Raw genomic sequence first — 25,303 nt, 5'->3', positions numbered from 1 at the left:
TTCTTCTGTTTTAAGTCATTCTGCGCGGTAACAGAACAACGACCATGTGATTTAGGGTACCAATCATACACAATAAACTCACAAGTTACTCTTGTGTATGTTGCAGGGTTCAACCCTTAGTCTGTCTTTTTCTTCCCCCCAGGCATCTACAATGTTGCCTCCTGTGAATTAATGTTCAGGTTATTGCAGATCTTAACAACAACTTTGCTGCTAACGGGTCTATTTTTTTTCTTTTTAAGATAAAAGATTCTTTTCTGCCTTTAGTAAAAATAAACTGAAATAATCCAGTAAGAAGTTGGAAGTTTGAAGGCTACATGGAAGCTATGGAGATGAACTTTACAACTTCTCACTAAAGCAGTAACTAAAATTGGACAGGACTATGCAAAATAAACATGATCAAGTAGTAAATGAATAAAACTAAGCACTAATCAGCTAATTTTGCTCTCTGAAGCTCTCCAGTAGCCACACCAAAAAATCATCTGCTGTGAATACTAACAGAATGCCATGGCATATAGCATTCCTTAAAAGAGCCACAAATGTATCACTCCACTGTTGTATTAGTTTCAACACAAGTCTATTTTTCCCCATATAAAAAGCTTGATTAGTTTCTGGAATAAGCAAAGTCCTTACTCAGATTTTACTCAGTGCACATTCAAGACCACGGGAATTTGTCCAAGTATGGACTGAATTAAAACAGATTAAGGACATCAGTATTTGATTCATAGATAGAAAGGCTCCTCACCAAACCCTACAAAATACTGGTTTTGTCATGTTTTCCTGTCTATGTCTTTCCTGAACCCTTTAATCTTAACTGAAAATAGTACCCAAACCAAGTAAGCAAATGCTATTTTAGGGAATAATGGAGGCAAGCCAACAAATATTCTAAAAGTGCACCCCCAAAATCAGATGAAATATTTTTTTTAAATGACAGAGAAAACTCAGGGATAAGATTCGGAGGATACTATGATAGAAAACACATTATTGCATCATATATGTAATTTCTGTTTTCCCCATATAGGAAACACATACACACGGCCTAATATAACTTACTTCCAGTGGGAATCAAATCTCTATCTGGTATGAACAACTTGTACCCATAATGCTTTTCAAGCATATCTGGTAGGATCTCAAGAGCAAATCGTTCTTCTTCCCCAGTTTCTTGATTCCACTGGTCTGGATCCACTTTGGTATAGGATAGATATGCATCATAATCTTTGTTGTCTAAAGAAAGAAAGAAAGAAAATGAAGTATTTTGACTGGATCTTCAGACAATAATATGTTTTCACTAGATAATTGTATATCATCAGCAAATGCCATAGATAAAGTAGCTAGTTTTCACATCCAGATATGGGTCCTCTCATTTATCCTGTTTTGACACTGATGGAGTTATGCTTAATTTACACTGATGTAAGAGAGCCCATGGTCTTACCCTGAAGGTGATTTGTGCATATATATTTGTATGGATGGATGTAAAGGGAATCAGTTCACCTGTTTGGTTTTTTTTGGTGTTATTTGAGCAGAGGGAGATAATTCCACTAAAAACAAAAAATAATATAAAGCCTTTTCTAGCCTTGAGAAAAGAAAGTAAATCTCTATGTTAGTGCAAAATTTGCATATTTAAAAACACAAAAGTCCAGAAATGAAATAGTTACGGTTAATTAACATGCACTGCATGTTTGTACTGCAATATCTTAGACTACCTTAATATATGCAATGCCAAACATATATACAGTGGCCCAGAACACCCAGTCAAGCTGAATTGTGCTCAGTGCAAGTCTGGAGAAGTTGATGGAGGGCAAAGGTGGCTTTACGCCTTACTGTTGCTCTAACTTAAGTCTGCTGCCTAAAGTCTGCTGATCTAGCACCCAGGGACTGCTGACCATGTCCCACATCATGGGCCCAGAAGCGTTTAGTGTAAATGATGCTCTATGCCACCCTCAGTTTCCCCTATACAGGATGAAAGGGTTGGGGGGGGCAGAATGTGACCAAATATGTGGAATATAAACAAATAAAGGGCCCAATGCTGCAAAGATTTAAACACAGAAGTAACTTTACTTATATGAGCAGTCTCATTGAATGTACATGAGTAAAGCTACTGACATGGTTACGTTTTTGCAGCATTGGGCCCCAATGGTGCAACTGAAATCATAATTAAAATATTATGAATGTTCTGACTTTTGAGTGTTTAAATTTGCACACTTAATGCTGCCTTAATGTAGGATTTGTATTTAATATGGTCTTTTTCATTTCAATCTGAGGAGGAAAAAATCACCCTTTTTGGAAATTTGCTTGCTGTGCTTACTTGTAAGACTGAATGAAAGAAGCCCTCATTAATTTTCATTAGGAAGTCAATAATGGCAAGTGCTCTGGAACTAATTCAGTGGAATAAGAGGTCACATTTTGATTTTTGTTGTGAAGAAAGTAGAGAAAAATCAATGGCAGGAGTAATGAAATGTTAACATCCTTTAATTCTCTAGACAGTATTATGCACAGGCCATAGAGAATATCAATTGCTTGTAAAGGAGGCCTGATTGAATATTCTACTGTGTGCCATAAGTCATGTTATATTCATTCAATGCTGAAATTCAGCTATTTACTAACTACAAATCCTTTTCTCACTTTACTCCTTTTTACATTTTAACAGCTCCTGTTTAAAAAAGCATGCAGAATGCAGGACTAGTGTTCCCTGTCTATACAAAATGAATATATGACATTTTACATATTGTTCCGCTCCCCTCTCCCTGTCAACTGTACACGCTATACGCTAACATTTACAGATGCTACATCATACCACAGCCATACTACCAACTTTACAAATATAACATTATATCAAATCCCCATTCTACGGTTTTGTACTTGAGCTGTATTTTCTTCCACATTGGTGTCAAATATCAAGGAGATGTGTTTGCGTGTGTACAACAGACCAGAAGATCTCCCTGAACTATAAACACTTTCTTCCTGGATAATTCCTTCAGTCATGCTTCACTGCAGTATTTGGAATATCAACATTCATCAAGACAGAAACAAGTCTCATGTCACAAACCAATGGCTTGTGACTTCACTGAATGAATGAAGTAGGAGGAAGAGGCTGATTACAGAGGAGAAAGCACCAGATTACACAGAAATAGGTTGTATATCTTATATTATTAATCAGCAATAAAATAAAGAGATTATTGGAAAACTACCATAAACAGCAGAAACTTGGGTAATTTTACATTTTTTTTTTTAAAAAATAAGATTTGATTGAAAGGTGTCATAGAATTACAAGTAGCAACAATAATGATCCTTGCTTGAGCATGGCCAAGGTACTTTAAAATTTCTTGATTGGGTATGTGACTGCATTAATTTCTCTAGGGGATACATTATAAGGAAGAATGAGTATTCAGACAAACTGGTTTGAAGGTATCAGGGCATTTCCTATTGAGACAGTTTGTACATTTCTAATCTGAGCGAAAATTGTTTGCATTCTCTCATTGTTTTCTTGCTTAAATGCAACAGTGTAATATTTATTTCAACAATACCTTTCTTCTATACTGTAGAGGGTCCAGCTCCAGTGTCTCCACTGACTGCAACTAGGGTACAATATTACAGAGAGACGTGATCTCTCAGACAACCAGATCACAGGTTAACTAGAACCATGCAGGTTAAAATTAACACCTTGACTTCCAACCATAAGGTAGAAGGCATCAAGCTCAGGTCATGGAGATACACGATACCTAGTGAATGTGTGTGCAATATTCTGCATAATGCAAGCAAGGCCGGCTCCAGCTTTTTTGCTGCTCTAAGCGGCGAAGAAAAAGAAAGTAAGAGAAATCCAATTGAGCTGCCGCCGAAGAGGAAGAGAGGGCATGAAGGACCCGCCACCGAATTGCAGCCGAAGACCCGGACACGCCGCCCCAATAACGCACGGAGTGCCGCCCCTTTCTATTGGCCGCCCCACGCACCTGCTTCCTTTGCTGGTGCCTGGAGCCGGCCCTGAATGCAAGGAGCAGGCAGCTGCATTCCTAATAGGACTTCATTTAGAATTCAGGGTAGTATATGTTTTCAAATTTCTGTACTGTAAATTTACATTTAGAATTCAAGAGGTACTGAAGAATTTAAAAAATGTATTAATTTCAGATCTGATTATCTTAAACACAGACTGTCACCTTATACCTCATCATGGCAGTTAAGATGACTGGCTCTTGGAACCTTAGTTTTCCCATGCCATGTCTTGAGGCAGGGTTCTCTCTGATGAGGACCTCTGGCTTCGGAAATTGTTATCCTTAATTTCATTCTTGCTTTGCTCTCTTTTCTATTATTTAGGCCCCTAACTACCATGACAAATATGCTGTGGATCTTAGTAAAGCAGAATTTATTTTAACTATTTGTCAGAAAGAGTGACAAACAGAAGCACTGAGATAAACTGGCAACATGATTCCTTTGACTGTTCATTTTATGATTTAGAGAGACAAGGTGTGATCTTTTATTGGACCAACTTCTGTTGGAGAAAGAGACAACCTTTTGAGCATACACAGAGCTCTTCTTCAGGTCTGGGAAAGGTACTCAGAGCAGGAGCAGCAGAAGTGCCCTAAAAGGAGGGGGAAACAGATGCTTGAACCGGGGACCCAGCCACATGCCACGCCGCCATACTGTCCTTTCTCCCCAAGCCCCCACCTTCGCACTGTCTATGCCTCCTGAGGCCCTGCCCTCGCACTGCCCCTTCTCCCCAAGCCCCCAACCTCACACCACCTCTGCCCCCCGTGCCCCGTCCCCGCACTGCTTCTTCCTCTGGTCCGTCTGTTCTGGCGTGCCTGACTCAGAGGCCATGCCTACACACAAAATTAAGTCGACCTAGCTTACCTCAGCATACAGCTACCACAGTAATTACATCACTTATGTGTGTCTACACTTTGCTGCTTGTGTCAGCGTCACCAGCATAGCTTGTATCTATTGTACTGTTACTGTGGGGCATTATAGAAAGGCACCTGAAAGCCAGTAACAGTTGACATAAACAACACAGTGTCTACACTGACACTGCGTCACCCTAACTACATTGACCTTGACACTACGCCACTCATGGATGTGGAGTTATTAAGTTGGCATAGCTGGGTAGTTATATCGGTGGGAGCAAAATTTAAATTAAACACTTATAGAATCATAGACTCATAGGACCGGTGAGGAGGAGAAAGAAGTGGTTCGGGACTATTTAGAAAAGCTGGACGAGCACAAGTCCATGGGGCCGGATGCGCTGCATCCGAGAGTGCTAAAGGAGTTGGCGGATGTGATTGCAGAGCCATTGGCCATTATCTTTGAAAACTCATGGTGATCGGGGGAAGTCCCGGACGACTGGAAAAAGGCTAATGTAGTGCCCATCTTTAAAAAAGGGAAGAAAGAGGATCCTGGGAACTACAGGCCAGTCAGCCTCACCTGAGTCCCTGGAAAAATCATGGAGCAGTTCCTTAAGGAATCAATTCCAAAGCACTTGAGAAGAGGAAAGTGATCAGGAACAGTCAGCATGGATTCACCAAGGGCAAGTCATGCCTGACTAATCTAATTGCCTTCTATGATGAGATAACTGGTTCTGTGGATGAGGGGAAAGCAGTGGACGTGTAGTTCCTTGACTTTAGCAAAGCTTTTGACACGGTCTCCCACAGTATTCTTGCCAGTAAGTTAAAGAAGTATGGGCTGGATGAATGGACTATAAGGTGGATAGAAAGCTGGCTAGATCGTCGGGCTCAATGGGTAGTGATCAATGGCTCCATGTCTAGTTGGCAGTCGGTATCAAGTGGAGTGCCCCAAGGGTCAGTCCTGGGGCCGGTTTTGTTCAATATCTTCCTAAATGATCTGGAGGATGGTGTGGATTGCACCCTCAGCAAGTTTGCAGATAACACTAAACTGGGAGGAGAGATAGATACGCTGGAGGGTAGGGATAGGATACAGAGGGCCCTAGACAAATTAGAGGATTGAGCCAAAAGAAATCTGATGAGGTTCAACAAAGACAAGTGCAGAGTCCTGCACTTAGGACGGAAGAATCCCATGCACCGTTACAGACTAGGGACCGAATGACTAGGCAGCAGTTCTGCGGAAAAGGACTTAGGGGTTACAGTGGACTAGAAGCTGGATATGAGTCAACAGTGTGCCCTTGTTGCCAAGAAGGCCAATGGCATTTTGGGATGTATAAGTAGGGGCATTGCCAGCAGATCGTTCCCCTCTATTCGACATTGGTGAGGCCTCATCTGGAGTACTGTGTCCAGTTTTGGGCCCCACACTACAAGAAGGATGTGAAAAAATTGGAAAACATCCAGCGGAGGGCAACAAAAATGATTAGGGGACTGGAACACATGACTTATGAGGACAGGCTGAGGGAAGTGGGATTGTTTAGTCTGCGGAAGTGAAGAATGAGGGGGGATTTGATAGCTGCTTTCAACTACCTGAAAGGGGGTTCCAAAGAGGGTGGATCTAGACTGTTCTTGGTGGTAGCTGATGACAGAACAAGGAGTAATGGTTTCAAGTTGCAGTGAGGGAGGTTTAGGTTGGATATTAGGAAAAACTTTTTCACTAGGAGAGTGGTAAAACACTGGAATTCTTTACTTAGGGAGGTGGTGGTATCTCCTTCCTTAGAAGTTTTTAAGGTCAGGCTTGACAAAGCCCTGGCTGGGATGATTTAGCTGGGGATTGGTCCTGCTTTGAGCAGGGGGTTGGACTAGATGACCTCCTGAGGTCCCTTCCAACCCTGATATTCTATGATTCTATGACTGGAAGAGATCTTGAGAGGTCATCTAGTCCAGTCCCCTGCATTCATGACGGGTCTAAGTATTATCTAGACCATCCCTGACAGGTGTTTTTCTAACCTGCTGTTAAAAATCTCCAATGATGGACATTCCACAATCTCCCTAGCCAATTTATACCAGTGTTTCACTACCCTGACAGGAAGTTTTTCCTAATGTCCAACCGAAACTGCCCTTGCTGCAGTTGAAGCCCATTGCTTCTTGTCCTATCCTCAAAAGTTAAGGAAAACATGTTTCTCCCTTCTCCTTGTAATAACCTTTTATATACTTGAAAAGTGTTATCATGTCCCCTCTCAGTCTTCTATTCTCCAGACTAAACAAACCATTTTTTTTCAATCTTCCCATGTTTTCTAGACCTTTAATCATTTTTGTTGCTCTTCTCTTGACTTTCTCCAGTTTGTCCACATCCTATCTGAAATGTGGCATCCAGAACTCTACACAATACTCCAGTTGAGGCCTTATCAGCGTGGAGTAGAGCGGAAGAATTACTTCTCATGTCTTGCTTACAACAATCCTGCTAATACATCAAGGAATGATGTTTGCTTTTTTTGAAACAGTGTTACACTGTTGACTCATATATAGCTTTTGATCCACTATGAACCCCAGATCCCTTTCCGCAGTACTCCTTCCTAGGCAGTAATTTTGAACTTGGTCTTTCTTTATTCCAGCCTCTGATGCTACCTCATTTTAACTGGCATTCACTATGTTAGATGTCCAAATTGCTATTAATCTTTTTGGTGAAAATGGAAGCAAAAAAGTCATTTAACACTTCTGCCACTTCCATATTTTCTAAAAAAGAAAAGGAGTACTTGTGGCACCTTAGAGACTAACAAATTTATTTGAGCATAAGCTTTCGTGAGCTACAGCTCACTTCATCGGATGCATTCAGTGGAAAATACAGTGGGGAGATTTATATACACAGAGAACATGAAACAATGGGTGTTATCATACACACTGTAAGGAGAGTGATCACTTAAGATGAGCTAATATCAGTAGGAGAGCGGGCGGGGGGGAGAAAATCTTTTGTAGTGATAATCAAGGTGGGCCATTTCTAGCAGTTGACAAGAATGTCTGAGGAACAGTGAGGGGTGGGGGGGGGAGAATAAACATGGGGAAATAGTTTTACTTTGTGTAATGACCCATCCACTCCCAGTCTCTGGTTCAAGCCTAAGTTAATTGTATCCAGTTTGCAAATTAATTCCAATTCAGCAGTCTCTCATTGGAGTCTGTTTTTGAAAATTTTTTTTGTAATATTGCGACTTTTACATCTGTAATCGCGTAACCAGAGAGATTGAAGTGTTCTCCGACTGGTTTATGAATGTTATAATTCTTGACATCTGATTTGTGTCCATTTATTCTTTTACATAGAGACTGTCCAGTTTGACCAATGTACATGGCAGAGGAGCATTGCTGGCAGGGAGTTTCTTGAGCAAATGGTGTAGTTTGTTTTGGTAACCCTCAGTGGGATCACAGGGTAATGGCTTGTAGAAAGTGGTGTTGGAGAGCTGCCTAGCAGCCTCTTGTTCATATTCCGACCTATTCATGATGACAACAGCACCTCCTTTGTCAGCCTTTTTAATTATGATGTCAGAGTTGTTTCTGAGGCTGTGGATGCATTGTGTTCTGCATGGCTTAGGTTATGGGGCAAGTGATGCTGCTTTTCCACAATTTCAGCCCGTGCACGTCGGCGGAAGCACTCTATGTAGAAGTCCAGTCTGTTGTTTCGACCTTCAGGAGGAGTCCACCCAGAATCCTTCTTTTTGTAGTGTTGGTAGGAAGGTCTCTGTGGATTAGTACGTTGTTCAGAGGTGTGTTGGAAATATTTTCTGTTACCCCGCCCCCCCTGCCCCCATTGAGTAATAGGCCTACCCTGTCCTTGGTCTTCATCTTGCTTCTAATGTATTTGCAGAATATTTTCTTGTTACCTTTTATGCCTCTAGCTAGCTCAATCTCATTTTGTGCCTTGGCCTTTCTAATTTTGTCCCTACATACTTGTGTTATTTGTTTATATTCATCCTTTGTAATTTGACCTAGTTTCCACTTTTTGTAGGACTCTCTTTGGAGTTTCAGATCATTGAAGATCTCCTGGTTAAACTGGGGTGATCTCTTGCCATACTTCCTATCTTTCCTATGCAGTAGTATAGTTTGCTCTGGTATCCTTAATAATGTCACTTTGAACAAGTGCTAACTGTCTTGAACTGTTTTTCCCTTTCGATTTGCTCTGCATGGGATCTTACCTACCAACTCACTGAGTTTGCTAAAGTCTGTCTTCTTGAAATCCATTATCTTTATTGTGCTGCTTTCCCTCCTACTATTCATTTGAATCATGAACATTACCATTTCATGATCACTTTCACCTAAGCTGCCTTACACTTTCAAATTCTACGTCCCTAGTTAGGTTGACCTAAGCTGCTTTGCGTTGACCTAATTCTGTAGTGTTGACCAGGCCAGATTGTCACAATTAAACACAAGGTGTAACAGATTGTTTAGCATAAGGAATTAACACATGTTGCAAGAGACCATTCAAGATGAAGTGGGAAGTTAATACTTCTGCAGTCGTAGAACAAAGGAGGGACAGTGGGTTACCGAGTGTTGTAATGAGCCATAAATGCAGTGTCTTTAGTGAGTTAATGGATTTCTAATATCTAGCAGAGTTATGAATTTAAGCTTCCAGGCTCGTCTTTTGAAGGTGTTATGCAGGTTTCCTTTGAGGATGAGGACAGGGAGGTCAAAGATAGAGTGATCATTTTTTGAAAAGTGTTTGCTGATTGATGACATGACATTATCTTTTATCATTTTTCTATGAGTTTATTGGGGAGCATAATGATTGATTTTTTTCACCCACATAATTGTTATTGCAGCATTTAGTGCACTGGATGAGGTAGATCAGATGTTTTGATTGTGTAGGACAACTGGATCACAACTGCCATGTCCCCACCAACAGTCATAGGAAAAATGAATCAGCTCACTGCACCCCCAACAGCAGACAAAACCACACTCTTGATCATTACATTGATTGGTCGGGGGAAAAAAAGACTGACTCTGAAATCCCTATCAAATATTACATCCACCATAATCGCTCCACCTCTCAGAGTACAGCAATACAGTCCCTGAAATTCAATCACCAGACAGTGACCAAACCAGCAGACAAAGAGGGTACCATTGTAGTCCTCAACCATAATGACTACATCAATGAGGTTCTCTGACAGCATCTATTATAAAGAACTCAGAGAAGACCTTACTTTGCAATTCACTCAGGAATTTAAGAGTATAATCAAATCCTTCCCCAAACAATTCCAAGAGAAACTCTACAAACTCATACCCCACAAACCCACTCCAGAGACCTTCTACACACTTCCCAAGATACAGAAACAAGGGAATCCAGGCAGACCCATCATATCTGGCCATGACCCTCTTACTGAAGGAATACTGGGACTCATACAAACCATGCTCAAACACAAGTGGCCACTTTACTCCAATACACAACCAACTTCCTCCAGAAACTCTACAACATTAACAACCTTCCTTAGAACATCATCCTTGCCATCATGGAAGCCATCTCCCTCTACATCAACATCCTTCGCCTGGGTTCAAAAATCAGTTCACACAAATTCAGCACATGAAAAAACAGAAACAAAACCAAAAACCCACAGCCAAAAGCAAAACCTAGAGACATGATGACAATACAATCTCCTCTTTCAAATGAGAATTTACTAATTTCTCCTCATTAGCATAAGAAGTGCTATTAAAGCTGCTATCAGTGTATCTTCAGAAAGAAAATGTGATTGATTGTTGCTTGCACTTTGGCTTTAAGTATAGATTATGCCATTTCAGAGATTTGTTTTTCTGAGGCTTGCATGCATTAGTGATAAACTGAATCACAGTCATTCACTGCCTGCTTCCTCCCACGCTTAGCAGGAAAAATACCTGCTAATTACCACACAAAGACAAGGAAGATGAAGACTTCCTCTGAATCTTTTTGTTGGTAGAGATTAAAAGCAAACTCTAAATATCACCTTTATTTGTGAGAGCTCAATTTCCTTTAACTATTTGAAGATTGCTCTTTCTAGCTATTTATCAGGGTAGCACACCTTTCACTGTATCAAGTTGGGCTGCACAATCACATTATATTATGTGAAGTGATTCAATCGACACAACCCTACATGACATATAACATCCTATGACAGCCCCATGCATATTTATAAACCTGTAGCTGTAGAGGGGGAAAGGATTACTACTATAGACATTTTTGTGAACTGTTTATTACATGACTCATTTGAAACAACTAAAAAAATAAAGCCGGCAGTGAGACTAGTTTGAACCAGTTTGCCCTCTCCCTGTCCCCAGCATAGCTATGCAATTGAGGCCCCAGCTGCAAAGCACAAGTTCAGTGTATAGCTTCCTCCAACTTAGCCTCCCTCAAACAACTCTGCCATGCCAATGGGGGTGGGGGATGGGAAGGGGAGAGATGGGTTTCATTAGTTCCACACAGAGGGGACCAGTAGGGAATGGGTCCAGATACAGTGTGCATAATTTCCCTTATAGGGGCTCAAGGTATCTCCACAGAGGTCTCGGTCAGCACAAAGCAGCTTGTATCCCTGCACTCTGTAGCAGTGAAACATAAAGGCAAACCTCTAGGTATCATTTCTACAGTCTCTGTGTTGTGGAGGCCCAGTGAGCTGCCTATCTGCCAGCATTGTCTAAACTGGCTCTGCAAGGTAGATATTAAAGGTGAAATGCTGGCTCCACTGAAGTCAATGGGAATTTTGCTATTGACTTCAGTGGAGCCAGGATTTCACCCTAAACCTTTAAATTGGTCATCCCAGGGTACACTTTTTGCCTAATCTTCATTTCTGTTAGTGGCCATCTTAACACCCTATGCACCCCCAGTAAGTCTTCAGAGTCATTGACCATCAGAAGCTATACACGCTTCTTGGGCTGCAGGCACAGATGCTTTTTCTGATTTTAAGACGTAAGAACCGCCTGTATAGCAGTCATTTAAATGGCTCATTGTAACTAGATTTCATAAAATGAGACCCAAACTTCATGAATCTTTTGCATCTATATGCCCATAGGAGTAAATGGGTTATTGAGCATGTAAATATGCATCTGTATGCATTCTCTTTCAACAACTGAGACATGCAAAAGGATGTGAGCCAATGCACAAAAGTTGTCTTACACTTTTCCAGGTGCTGAATGATAGACTCTACTTGGAATGAGTGGTATTATGTGCACACCTGACCTATTAATAGGTTGGCCACCATTCAGCCCCCTGCGGCCTTTGAGGATTTAAATGGCCTTAATGACTGCAGATATTTTTGCTGAATCAGGCCATAAGAATTACACTTGTGGATAAAAGTATATCATTTCATGGAGTGCATGTGAGTCAGTTGGTTGTGGTCAGCCCCACTGAAGCAGATCACAAATTCTGCTGTGTGGCAGATGCAATGTACTTGACCACAAAGCAGTTAACATGGAAAAACCAACACTGTTTGGACAAATGTCACAAGTAGCATTGCTAGGTCCAGGGCTTACTTTTAATGAACCTTACAGCTAGTTAGGCTCTTCATCTCTCTCATGTGTCTTGAAATCCTGTAGAGCAGTGTTTCCCAAACTTGGGACGCCGCTTGTTCAGGGAAAGCCTCCGGCGGGCCGGTTTGTTTACCTGCCGCGTCCGCAGGTTCGGCTGATCGTGGCTCCCAGTGGTCGTGGTTCACTGCTGCAGGCAAATGGGGGCTGCTGGAAGTGGCGGCCGGTACGACCCTCGGCCTGCGCTGCTTCCCACAGCCCCCATTGTTCTGCAGTGGCGAACCGGGGCCAGTGGGAACCGTGATTGGCCAAACCTGCAGACGCGGCAGGTAAACAAACCGGCCCAGCCCACCAGGCGCTTTCCCTGAACAAGCGGCATCCAAAGTCTTGGAAACACAGCTGTAGAGTAATTAATATTAACTGCAGAAACCTCTACTAGATTAAACAGAGCTGATCACATGCAGATTCCTTTGTTGCTAACTGTAGCCAGCAAGCCACTTCTGACTTTAACAGACGTTCCATTTCTAGATCAGTGGGAAACTTGATGGATAACTAATTCTCCACCTTCCCCAGAGTACATTTCAGCATAGAATAGATTCAGACATAACTAGGATTTCAAGAAAAGAAACAGAAATGAGACCAGATTCATCAGTGCCATACTGATTCAAAGACAATTTCATACAGCAAGCTTTGCTATTTTTAATTACCTTGTTCGATAAGAAATTATTTAAATAGGCATCAAGAGATTTTTCCCAACGATTTTAGCCATTTAAAAACAATAGTAACAAGTTCTAATTTGAGTGGGCTTCATAATTTGTGAATACACCGAATGTATTGCAGGCATGTATTTTCCATCTCCCTCAACATAGTGAAGAGTGTAATTGAAATGTTTGTCTTACTGCCTAGGCATCCGGAGAATCTAAAGTCATCATGAGTCTTTGCAAAATTTAAAAATGATTTCTTCCCCTAACATTTATGGAAGGTTAATAGAAAAATGAAACTCATCATGCATTTAAATAACGGTGAGTCAATTTTAGTGTTTATGAAAGTAAGGGACTGTTAGCATTGGGGTAGCCATAGTGCAAGCATTTAATGTGAAAAATTCCCAAGATATAGTAGCTCAGTTAATATACTTCCAGCTTTTCAAACAAAGACAATTGTGCTAATTTATCTGGTGGCTTTGTGACATGCAACATTTGGGATTACGTTGAGATTCTCAAACTTGTTTCAATAGTGATGGAGGCTTGCTATTTAAATAGCAAGTGAACTAATTCTGTAATGAGCTTTAGTTTAGTTATTTTTTTGCTACCTTCCAATCAATTCATTAACTCTTTTTGAATTTTAGAAGCCTAAATCTCATGATAAATCTCATTAATAAATTACACTGTTTGTAGGGTGTTTTATATGAATACTAATATAAACCTTTTCCCTAAAAAACTGAATTTCTGAAACACAGCTGATATTGCCTGAAAATAGGTAATAATTCAGAACAAGTGAAAATCTGGTGTAAGAGGTCTGAAAGATTAATACAGTGCCACTATTTCAAACATACAAGTTTTATCATCTATATTTTTGCTGACTTGCAATTGTCAAAACTCAAATATGGCATTGATAGATACACCAGATAGAATATTATTTAATTAACAAAACCAAACGGAGTAATCTATTATTAATGGTAGAACTTTTGCTGAGCTTTGTTCTAATTTCATATATCTAATGAAATTAGAAAAAAACATGTTTAGATTCACTCTCAGTTGCTCTCATTAACAGTAAAAATTTAAATTAAATTCTACTTCTGAAGATTTACTACTTGTTAAATAAAATATTAGATACATTAGAGTCTTAGAAGATTGATATGAAAATCCAGACACTCTTATACGAGTTTTAGAGTTCTAAAAAGATTATGACATTTAAAAGACAGTGATATTAACTATTCTCTCTATTGCTGCAAAATGTTTGCTAGTTGAATGTAAAAACTACAAAAGGAATATTACTATAAGGTATCCAAAGAATGAACACGCACTAAATGCTACCTGAGTGATCTATGAAAGGTCAGCAGAGACTAAACACGAATTAAAATATTGACTGCATTATTTTTTGGATGAATTCATAGACTAATGCAATTTGTGAACTGGGAGGCAGCCTTGCAAGGGTAAGATTTGCTTTGCTTTTCTGGTCACAGGTGGGTAGCGTAGGTTGGGATTTTTTCAGCTTCCTCTGTTGAAGCCATTTTTGTATAAATAATTAAATAGTCTGTGGGCAAGAGAAAGAAAGTGTCCCTATAGCCTGTTGCTTACAGCACTCAACAAGGAGACGGGAGACCCAGGTTCACGTCCTTGCACCAGTGACTAATTATTTATCCAAAGTGGAACAACTTCAACAGAAAGAAAAGGAGTACTTGTGGCACCTTAGAGACTAGCCAATTTATTTGAGCATGAGCTTTCGTGAGCTACAGCTCACTTCATCGGATGCATACTGTGGAAATTGCAGAAGACATTATATACACAGACACCATGAAACAATACCTCCTCCCACCCCACTCTCCTGCTGGTAATAGCTTATCTAAAGTGATCATCAAGTTGGGCCATTTCCAGCACAAATCCAGGTTTTCTCACCCTCTGCCCCCCCACAGACAAACTCACTCTCTTGCTGGTAATAGCCCATCCAAAGTGACCACTCTCTTCACAATGTGTATGATAATCAAGGTGGGCCATTTCCTGCAGAAATCCAGGTTCTCTCACCCCCTCACCCCCCTCCAAAAACCACACACACAAACTCACTCTCCTGCTGGTAATAGCCTATCCAAAGTGACCACTCTCCTTACAACCTGCATGAAAATCAAGGTGGGCCATTTCCAGCACAAATCCAGGTTTTCTCACTCCCCCACCCCCATACACACACAAACTCACTCTCCTGCTGGTAATAGCTCATCCAAAGTGACCACTCTCCCTACAATGTGCATGATAATCAAGGTGGGCCATTTCCAGCACAAATCCAGGTTTTCTCACCCCTCCCCCCCCCACACACAAACTCACTCTCCTGCTGGCAATAGCTCATCCAAACTGACCACTCTCCCCACAATGTGCATGACAATCAAGGTGGGCCACTTCCAGCATAAATCCAAGTTTTACCAGAACGTCTTGTAGGAAAAAACAAGTAGGCTATTACCAGCAGGAGAGTGAGTTTGTGTGTGTGGTTTTTGGAGGGGGATGAGGGGGTGAGAGAACCTGGATTTCTGCAGGAAATGGCCCACCTTGATTATCATACACATTGTGAAGAGAGTGGTCACTTTGGATGGGCTATTACCAGCAAGAGAGTGAGTTTGTCTGTGGGGGGGCGGAGGGTGAGAAAACCTGGATTTGTGCTGGAAATGGCCCAACTTGATGATCACTTTAGATAAGCTATTACCAGCAGGAGAGTGGGGTGGGAGGAGGTATTGTTTCATGGTGTCTGTGTATATAATGTCTTCTGCAATTTCCACAGTATACATCCGATGAAGTGAGCTGTAGCTCACGAAAGCTCATGCTCAAATAAATTGGTTAGTCTCTAAGGTGCCACAAGTACTCCTTTTCTTTTTGCGAATACAGACTAACACGGCTGTTACTCTGAAACTTCAACAGAGAGTCCCAGATCAGAACATCCCATAGTCTGGTGCTTAGGGCACTCTCCTAAGAGGTGTGGGAGCCCCCATTCACTGTTTCCTCTAAGCTGTGCGCATGCGCGCACGCACACAGATCCTAAACCCTGCGCACACGGTGAAACACCGCACACACAAAAATTTGCAGGGAAGAAATTTTTTCTGCACACGGCCTGTCAAAAATTAGAGGGAACATTGCCCCTATTCAAATCCTTTCTCCCATCAGGAAGAGTTGAATTAAACCTGGGTTTTCCACATCCCAGCTGAGTGCCCTAACCCAAGGATCGGCAATCTTTAGCACGCGGCCCACCAGGGTAAGTCCCCTGGCGGGCCGGGCCGGTTTGTAACTGCCAGCACATCCCTCAGCCCGCGCTGCTTTCCGCAGCCCCCATTGGCCTGGAGTGGCGAACCGCGGCCAGTGGGAGCTACGATCGGCCAAACCTGACATGGCAGGTAAACAAACTGACCCGGCCCACCACCCTTACCCTGGCAGGCTGTGTGCCAAAGATTGCCAATCTCTGCTCTAACCACTGGGCTAAACCTTATAAGGGAGGCATTACCACCTCTTCCTTTGGCCACTTTGTGAATCCAACCTTGTAAAACTGCCAAGAAACAAAATATTTCAGGTTGAATGAAATGGTTTGTTCACTCAAAATAGACTTTTTCAATTTGCTGAAATTTGTCAGAATTTTCAAATTCGGTTCTAACCCAACCTTTCCACCCCCCACCCCCCAAACTACTAGGGATCTGAAAAATCAGTTACAGTGTTTCCCGAATTAGAATGAGGAAAAAATGGTTTGGAAACACAGACCCTCAGCCTATGTCTTGAAACAGACTCCAATTTTCCTTAGGTTTAAAAAAAAAATGAAAAGTGTACAGTCACTCATTTGCCTTCCCTAACATACAGCACTACTAACTTCAAGTAAGTCTGCCAGACTGGGTTATGTCAGCTGTGATCTTCAAACCTCTCATATCTTTGAGACTATTTTGGGGTCAAAAGAATGTAATAGATGCTAGAGTGACCTTTGCTATTAGAACACTCCAAAGCATGTAAATATTTGATAGAGCACCTGGCTAAGGCCCAGAAGAGATCATATAGTGGAAATATCTACCCACACTTTCTATGCTATATGAAGGGCTTTGCTAACTCATATGCAATTTTTAACATGATAATGTATATCTTTGAACAGTTATTTATTTCTATTCTATTTCTGGAACAGGTAGCTATATCTGTCTTCTTCTTACAGTTAATCTTACAAAGGACATTACTATGATAATGTTAATTTTTATGTGAATTTCAGTTAAAATTATGCCTTAATTGCAATAAAAAAATTAGGGAGACACTAACAATAGAACCCATTTTTCTTTTAATCAATAAGTTTCAGGGATACAAGCTACAAACCCCCATATGCAGATATAAATTGTGATTTTACTCTTTGAATGACATTTCAAATGCAGCCAAATGCATAAAACTAAAAAGATTTAAAGTGAGTCAACACTGTGAGAATATAAATTTTAATTAAGAGGAGAAATCCTGCTTCTGTATAATTCTACCACTAATTCTACTACTAACATTTGGAAGGATTAAAGCTGCATTTCTGTGTAGCTGCTTTATTTGATAAAATTCAAAATTGATCTTCAAGAAATAACATTTCTTATTAGCAAACTGTGCCTGCAGCCAATTAGAACTCATATGCACACTCAAGGTTGTTACTGCAGTGTTATTTCATTGGTCCCCAGGGGAGATTCTGTAAGTGGGAATGTGTCACTAGCTTCAGCAGCAATTGCAGAGTTGTCATACCTGTATGGCCTAATCATTAACAAAAATACTTTCCAAGATGCCTAGACCATTTGCAAAAATTATATCCCAAGGTATTAGCAGCTAATTCATATTAAAAGATTCTCAAAGGTGTCCTCCTTTTTTCATAATGCATGGGCTTGTCTACACATAGAGTTGTTCCTGATTACCTCCACATGTTTCAGAATAAGAAGTGCCTTGTTCCTGTTCAGCTTAACTCACAATCCACAGAAGTTATTAAGAACTATGGATGACCTTCTTTTGTCTTGACAAAATCTGATGTGGATGACCCCATGTGAGCCTTGCCAGTATTTTGCTACAGAAATGGGGGTGAAGGAGAAGGTGCCCATAGGAAGGTGGTTTATATAAGCAGTCCCACTTCGAACAGTGATTCCAAGACAGAAACTGCCCTGCCAAGCCTTCTAAGTTGAGCACTGATTTGGCTCCCAGTGCCAAAAGCAATGGAAGCTCTCCTTTTCAGAAAGCAACCAACATAGAGTAGAAAATGTCACCACAGACCTTCCTAATCAATGCAAAGCCAGGGTTATTTCTCCAAGTTGAAGCTTGAGTTAGAGAGCTGATGAAGGCAACAGAGTTCTCATTTAAAGCTGTTAAATCCTCCTCTGCAAAGAACCAGTCTGAAAGACTCTGCCGGGAGGCACATCGAGCGAGGGGACTGAGGCAGGAGTGGAGGGACTGTTATGAGGAGAGAGAGGGCACTCTGACCTTCTTATCATCAACTAGTTCCCGTTCCAGCAAGGATCAAGGAAATGGAGCGAATGAATAACATCTGATAGCAGTTTAGTAAGAAGACTCCCAAACTTCACTGGTACAGAGTGGCTCACCCTGTGGGATCTCATAGGAGTGCTACAATGTTGCACCACCCCCAACTTAGCCAACATTATTACTCTAAAAAACTGAAATTGTTTCCACTGAATCCTGACAGCATTCTTAGCCAGCCCATGATGACAGAGCCATAACTAGGCATTTTAGCATTTGGGGCAAGAAGGCATTTTCACACCTCCTACCGTTTTTTTTTTCTTTGTTTTTCTGCCCCTGTGGCTTTGCACCCTAGGCGGCTGCCTCATTCACCCCACGTATAATGAGTAACAGGGTTTTGTGAGGATGGCTAGGAGAAAGAATGTTTGTGTGGGTTTTAGAGTATTAATCTGTTTATTTGTTTATTCAGCCTTTTTCTATTATTTCTTATTTTCAGTTCTCCTATCCACCCGTTCCTTTAAATAAAGCCACTCAGGGTGGGCTGATCACCTTCTGCGTTTTCACTCTTCAGTTTGTGAGTTTATTTATTCCTTTAGACTGTAAGCATTGCTCTCACTAATTTAAATTGTTACTCTGAGTTCATCTGAAAAGTTCATGGATAGCACTAAAGCTTGCTAACTTTGCTCACTAACAAGTGTGTGACTAATGGGTCTGGGAGTAGTAAGGATACATGGACCACCTCCACTACTTGCCTTGGGTGTGGGCCAATGCACAGGGGGAAACTCGGGCTTCCACTTGTTCTCTTGATCCTTCCCTCCCAATGGCCTGCAGTGTGGGGGTAGGAGGAGGCAGTCTCCCACAGCATCCATCCCGGCTGAGTCTGTCCTACCTGATCCTGCTGCCTGTGAATGACTGAGCCCATGACAGACCTGCATGGACCTGAGAGTAGGAAGGAGGGATCATTTGTGCCCATTGCTGGCTGGTAGCCAGTTTTGCTTTGCTCAAGCCCCCTTCTTCCCCACTCTTATCTAGTGAGTTGGATCTCTTATTATGCCAGGTACTAAGCTTATTGCCAAATTTTGTTTTGGGGTCTGGAAGGGATTTTTTCTATGCAGCACAATGGCTGTGTTTTGAGAGGTTTTTTTTCACTTTCCATCCAGCACCCCAGAGCTCCAGTTTTTGAATTTAAATTACATTTATTACAACTTTGGCATTTACATTGTGGTTGGTGGGTTAAAAAAGGGTCTGATGTGAGATTTATGTAATCCAATGTGCATCTTGAGCAGGGGCCCTGACCATGACATTACATGGTGAAGGAGTTTGCTTCCATGTCTAATACAGCATGGGGATCCCTTCATCTCATCTCTCCTACATCCTGCATGCAGGAAGGGAATAGGTTGGGACTCTGGCTTCCACCCAGTCTGAGCAGGCCTGGGGGAGTAGAAGGGCATGGTCTCAGACCCACTGTAGGTTTGTACAACCCAGGGCCACTGGAACAGTTCTGATGGGTAGTGTTTCCTCATTGGTTAATAGTTTAATGAAGTCATGATATCCACATTTAACCATATTCTGGCAAGCATGTCCCACTGTTTCTGGGTCCACATCAATATTTGGAAACTATTTCTCGAGGGGGAGTTACCATATGTCCATACATTCTCAAATCTAGCACTGGATTTATTGCAACTGGAATTTGGTATGTAAACATCTGCTTCAGTTGAGAAATGCCTTTCATTCGGTTTAATAAATCTGAGCCTAATAATTAAAGACTCTTGCACAGAGGATGGCACTGTTATCCAGAGGCAAAATTTTCTGGGTGAAATCCTGGCATGCCTATTAACTTCAATGGGGACAGGATTTCACTCCCTACCAGGAGAGGTATAATATATATATATATATATATAACCAATATATATACACACACATATACATATACACACAAAACTTTACTTATATAAATATATGTTATATGTATATATTACATATATGTAAAGCATCTTCCTTTTTTTGGTTTCAAGACGTTTGTATATTCAAGAGAAGAAAGGAGAAAGAAGTTATGGGATTGTCTAGCATGAAGATTTTGCATTTTTTTCTGTTGATTCGAGTATACCAATTGGTTAAGTTATTACAATTATTTTACTCGTGGGGAAAAAAGGCAACACTGGAGATCATTCAGTTTCTTGAAAAATATAAATATTAAATCTTTTGTGTAAATATTAACTGTTAAACTAGCTTTATCACAGGATGGAAACTGGTATGAAATCGCTCACCCAGGGATTTGGTATATACCGTGTACTCTAGTGGCACAAGTGACGTCATACCTTGTCAAGGTAGCTTCTACTAGCAGTAGATTGTAATAATAATTATACTTAGCACTTATATAGAACTCTATGTATAAAATTTTTAAAAATACTTAGACTCTTAAATCTATGATTAGGCCTGATTTTCTATGTGGCCTGATTTTCAAAAGTATTGAGCATGCAGAAGCTCCCAGTAAGCTTCTATTTTTGAAAATTTTGGCCTGTGTTTCACAGTGTTATAGAAGATTCATTAGTTCTCTTAACACTCCAAAATATAATATGTCTACAATTAGCAGATGGGTAAAATGATACAGAAGAGACTTGCCTAGGTTACAGAGCAAGTCAGTGATGGATTCAGGATTAAAAATGGAGGAATTTCTGGTTCTCAAACCCACACTTTTTCCTATATTACATGCTGCCTCCTAGTAATCTTATAGCGCTCTGAAATTTCCCTATGGATAATAGCTAGAAACTGACTATTCTGAGGGCTAGGAGTTGGTCAGGTTGCACAATCATGGGGGGAGGAGGGAGAGATGGAACCGGCACTTGAAAGACATGTATTGGCACATTGAGGGAGATGCAAAGTACAATGAGAGCTGATGGTGGTCTAACTCTGGGGGAGAGGCAGAGAACTGGCAATTGGGAACAAAGGTGGCTTGGGTACATGACAGGAGTGAAGCATGAGGGAGAATTTTTGCTGGAGAGTCAAGAAATAAGGCCTAGTTCCTTGGCGGGGTCATGTGGTATAATCCAAGTTTGAGGTTAGAGGGAGGGATCAGCAACTATGAAGGAACACATTCAACTGCAATATATTGATAGAATTTACTGAGGTTAAGTTACACTCACTCTAAAGGTAAAAATTTGCTTTCAAATACATCTTTCAGTTTACCCACATATTGCACAGGAATCAGATTGCAAAGATGAGAAAAATGAATGCAGTTCTCTTCTAAGGCTAAGAGAGAAGACAACATGATGAGCTTTGCTATCCTGCAGGACTCACACTTCTGTCAGGAAAGAAACTGAACATTGCATTTTGAGGGATATCTTCTGCTGAGAAATTTAATTGGATCTAAATTTTAGAGAGTTTGGAATCCTCTGTGGATTCAGCACACTGTACAAAAAGAGCCTGTGAATATGTCAATGTTTGCTTATCTAAATGTTATGCTGGGATATGACAGAACATGATGTAAATTATGGATAACATGTGGGTACATGGCTAATGCCTCTCAGAAGATAGGGATAGGGAGAATTTTGAAAAAGAGCATTTTGTGGAGAGCCTCTGGAAAGTACAATGAAGCACAATGCTTATTTGTAATAAAAACTACAAAGGACAGGAGCCTACTTCTACAATTTCTTCCTATACAAAGTATAAAGTATTGGTCCATAAGGCATTTCCTTTATGCCTTCCTACATGTGCATTAATTTGGAGAACTTAAGTGAAACAGACACTTAGGGTAAAAAGTCCAGCTGCAGTAACTCCCTCAGTGCAATAGGTTTTTCTTTCTGCTTTTGATGTGCTCCACTTTATTCAACACTTTCTATTTTGCTTGGCATCTCAGAGTAATATTTCACTTAGCATATTACCAGAGCTAAGCACATAAAATTTCTGCTGTTTTTATTATCTAAAGAGAACATCTTCTCTACTTGCTGTAATGGCAGAATCTATTTTACTGAGAAGACTGACTTAAATAGACAATTATATTAATTTTTCCCTCTTCAAAAACCGAACTCAGTTTCTTGCTAAGAGTGCTTTTTGGTTACTATTTTTAAATGGGAGATTTGGATCTCAGAATGACTGATGGATTTTCACTTCCCTAGGTCAGTGAAGTAATAAGACTACAGTGTGTAATGTTTCCAACCATGTGAGTTTTCAAATTCTAGAAAGCAAGAACTGCAAGCTGGAGACAGATCCATACAAGGAGAGGACAGTTTGCTTTGTTGCGGAGGTTGGTTCCCGAAGAAATAGGATGACCAGATAGCAAGTGTGAAAAATCGGAACTGGGGTGGGGGGTAATAGGAGCCTATATAAGAAAAAGCCCAAAATATCAGGACTGTCCCTATAAAATTGGGACATCTGGTCACGCTAAGAAGAAAGCAGGTTCTACCAAAAACCTGTGTGATGCTGAGCAAGTCACAATCTTTCTGCGTCTCAGTTTCCTCACCGTAAGAGTAGTAATACTAATCTATCACACTGGGGTGTTATATGAGTTAACAAATTAATGTTGCAAAGCATTTTTCTGTGATCTCTCAGTAGAAGGTGACACAGAGATGCAAGATACTGATATATTTATGTGTGTGGGGGTATGTGTGGGTGTGTATAGCAGGTGAGATTACTTGAGTCTGATTTTGTTGTTTTGGCACTAGCTTTTTCACATCTTCGCATATTTTATATTGTAGGAAGAAGTGGGTCAACTCCTGGGGATCTTAGGCATAATGTGCACCATCCTATGACATTACATAGGCCCCTATAATTTTACTGCCTCTGTTCATCCTCACTGTGACAGATTTGACTAACATCTCCCATCCCACACACATCACGCTATAAAATATAACAGGATATCATCTAGCCATACTTTGTATCTTCAATAGTGGTTAACACCCTTATTTCAATAGGGTTTTCGTAAATAAGGATATAGTGTATCACACATATGGTATCAGTCTGAAACAGCAAGAACTCTGACTGAAGGCACCAAGCCTAATTAATCGAAGCCCAGTGTTCAACCTAGTTTGCTATTCAGCTGTGACACTGATTAGTGTGGTTAGAGACAACATTTTTCTTCAATGGTAAAAGCAGTGTATAATTCAGTGCAAATAATGCCAATTCCTATTGTTTAAACTAGATGTCTTTGAATCACCACATCTGCAGAACAACTAGTTTAATCAACCTTAGCCACTCTCTAAACAGGTAAGAAATACACTCAAGAGCATAGACTGGTGGGTAAATTCCAAAACATACAGTACAGTTTATCAAAACTGATCAGCTTAAACAAGGAGCAAATTGAGATTCACTTCAACCTCTTAATACTTTGGGGGAATATAATTAGAGGAGACACTCACTTGTTTATGGGGAAGTGAAGTTGGCTTTCAATATGGATAGAATGTCTGTAATTTACATTTGGTGTTGGGAGTAAAAATCTAAAAGATATAGGTGTCTCCTGGAGATCTGCAGAGCAGCAAATGCATCAGTCAAACAATCATTGCTTCTAATCTGCTGTCTAGGGATGCATTTTCAATGCAGTGCCTAATGCAGTGAGAGAAACGCCACTGATGGTTGCCGCATTGTTAACACTTCTTGCTCCAAAATGAAAATTAACCACTTGAAAAAAGAGACCGGCACATTTAGAAAGTAGGAAACATACTGAGAAGACGCCTTACCTCCATCTAGTTCTTCAGCTCCAAAATGATTCCTGTAGAAGAGCATAATCTCAATCTTGTAACACTTGTAGATAGTCACTAAACAAACAAGCAGCAGCAGAATAGCACCAAGCCCACCAGCAAGCTCAACTGTATACATCAGCTCTGCAAAGAATTATAAAATGTAATAACAACCACATTCAGAACTGGAGAAAGGATAACACTGGAGATATTTTGCAGGTTGAAGATAACAGTAGAATGCAAATGCAGGATTTTTGCATTTAATTTTCCAGATTATTCATGGGACCCTCTGAGAGACGTACAGATAATGCAGTTTTTCCTTTATATAGATGTAAATACCCTCATACCACATTTTAAATAGGTTATGTGAAAAGTCAGTCAACTGTTTTTACTCAATGTTCTGTGCAGGTTTAATATATATCTGTATATCACTGTTTTGCTCACAATAGATATATTATGTCACAGCATTCATATTTTAAGCACATATAACTGCTCTCCTTTTGTGGAGCTGAAGGCAGACACAACCCTCCTCCCCAACACCTCACACAAAATATCAGAACACACAACTGTGTTTCATGTTGGGTTTCTGTCAATTGCATTAGATTAAAGATAACCATTTTACTTTTTCAAAATATAAATAAAAATGCTTGTGGGATATGAAGACAAATCATCCTTGGAACCCCAAAAACCACATTCCTCAGTTATGTGTTAATATCTTTGACAGTTTCCTGTTGATCTGTAATTCATCGTTATTCCCCCTGTCTCTCCCTAAACAGGGAGGGCTTTTGTTTAGATGTTGCAAATCATCCAATTTGTCAGTTCAGACATTCAGATTCAGAGCATGACCACTCTTCCTTTGTTACATTGTACCACTGAAGATTCACATGATAGATGGAGATCATTGTCATGTAGCTCAATCCCTCAGGAGGAAGAATCCAATCAAATGCAGCACTATCTGTCTGACAACAGCAATCTCCTTAGTGATGTCATTTATCAGATAATAACAATAAGTGATAGACATCATTGTCTGTTGATCCTACTTTCAGTAGATGAATACTCAAGAAAGCAGAAGTAACTCTTTTGAGTCCATTTTGTTATTATTCTCACTACTTTTCAAATAAGAAATCAGAGTGCGAAAAGAAAAAAAAAGATATGAAACAGTGCAAAGCTCCAAGGG

At 40.5% G+C, this 25,303-nt stretch overlaps 1 protein-coding gene across 1 annotated transcript in view; it reads right to left on the bottom strand.

Annotated features, from left to right (window-relative positions):
• IL1RAPL1 (interleukin 1 receptor accessory protein like 1) overlaps positions 1-25,303 on the bottom strand; it is a 1,125,084-nt gene that overhangs the window by 4,484 nt on the left and 1,095,297 nt on the right. The window contains exons 9-10 of the mRNA XM_074968407.1: positions 24,127-24,270; positions 1,051-1,221 (exon numbers count right to left, since the gene is read on the bottom strand). Coding sequence (XP_074824508.1) covers positions 1,051-1,221; positions 24,127-24,270 — 315 coding nt within the window. The remainder of the gene's footprint in view (positions 1-1,050; positions 1,222-24,126; positions 24,271-25,303) is intronic.

This window comes from Natator depressus, chromosome 1 (genome assembly GCF_965152275.1).
Source record: "Natator depressus isolate rNatDep1 chromosome 1, rNatDep2.hap1, whole genome shotgun sequence".
NCBI lineage: Eukaryota > Metazoa > Chordata > Testudines > Cheloniidae > Natator > Natator depressus.
This window is presented reverse-complemented; position numbering and strand designations above follow the sequence as displayed.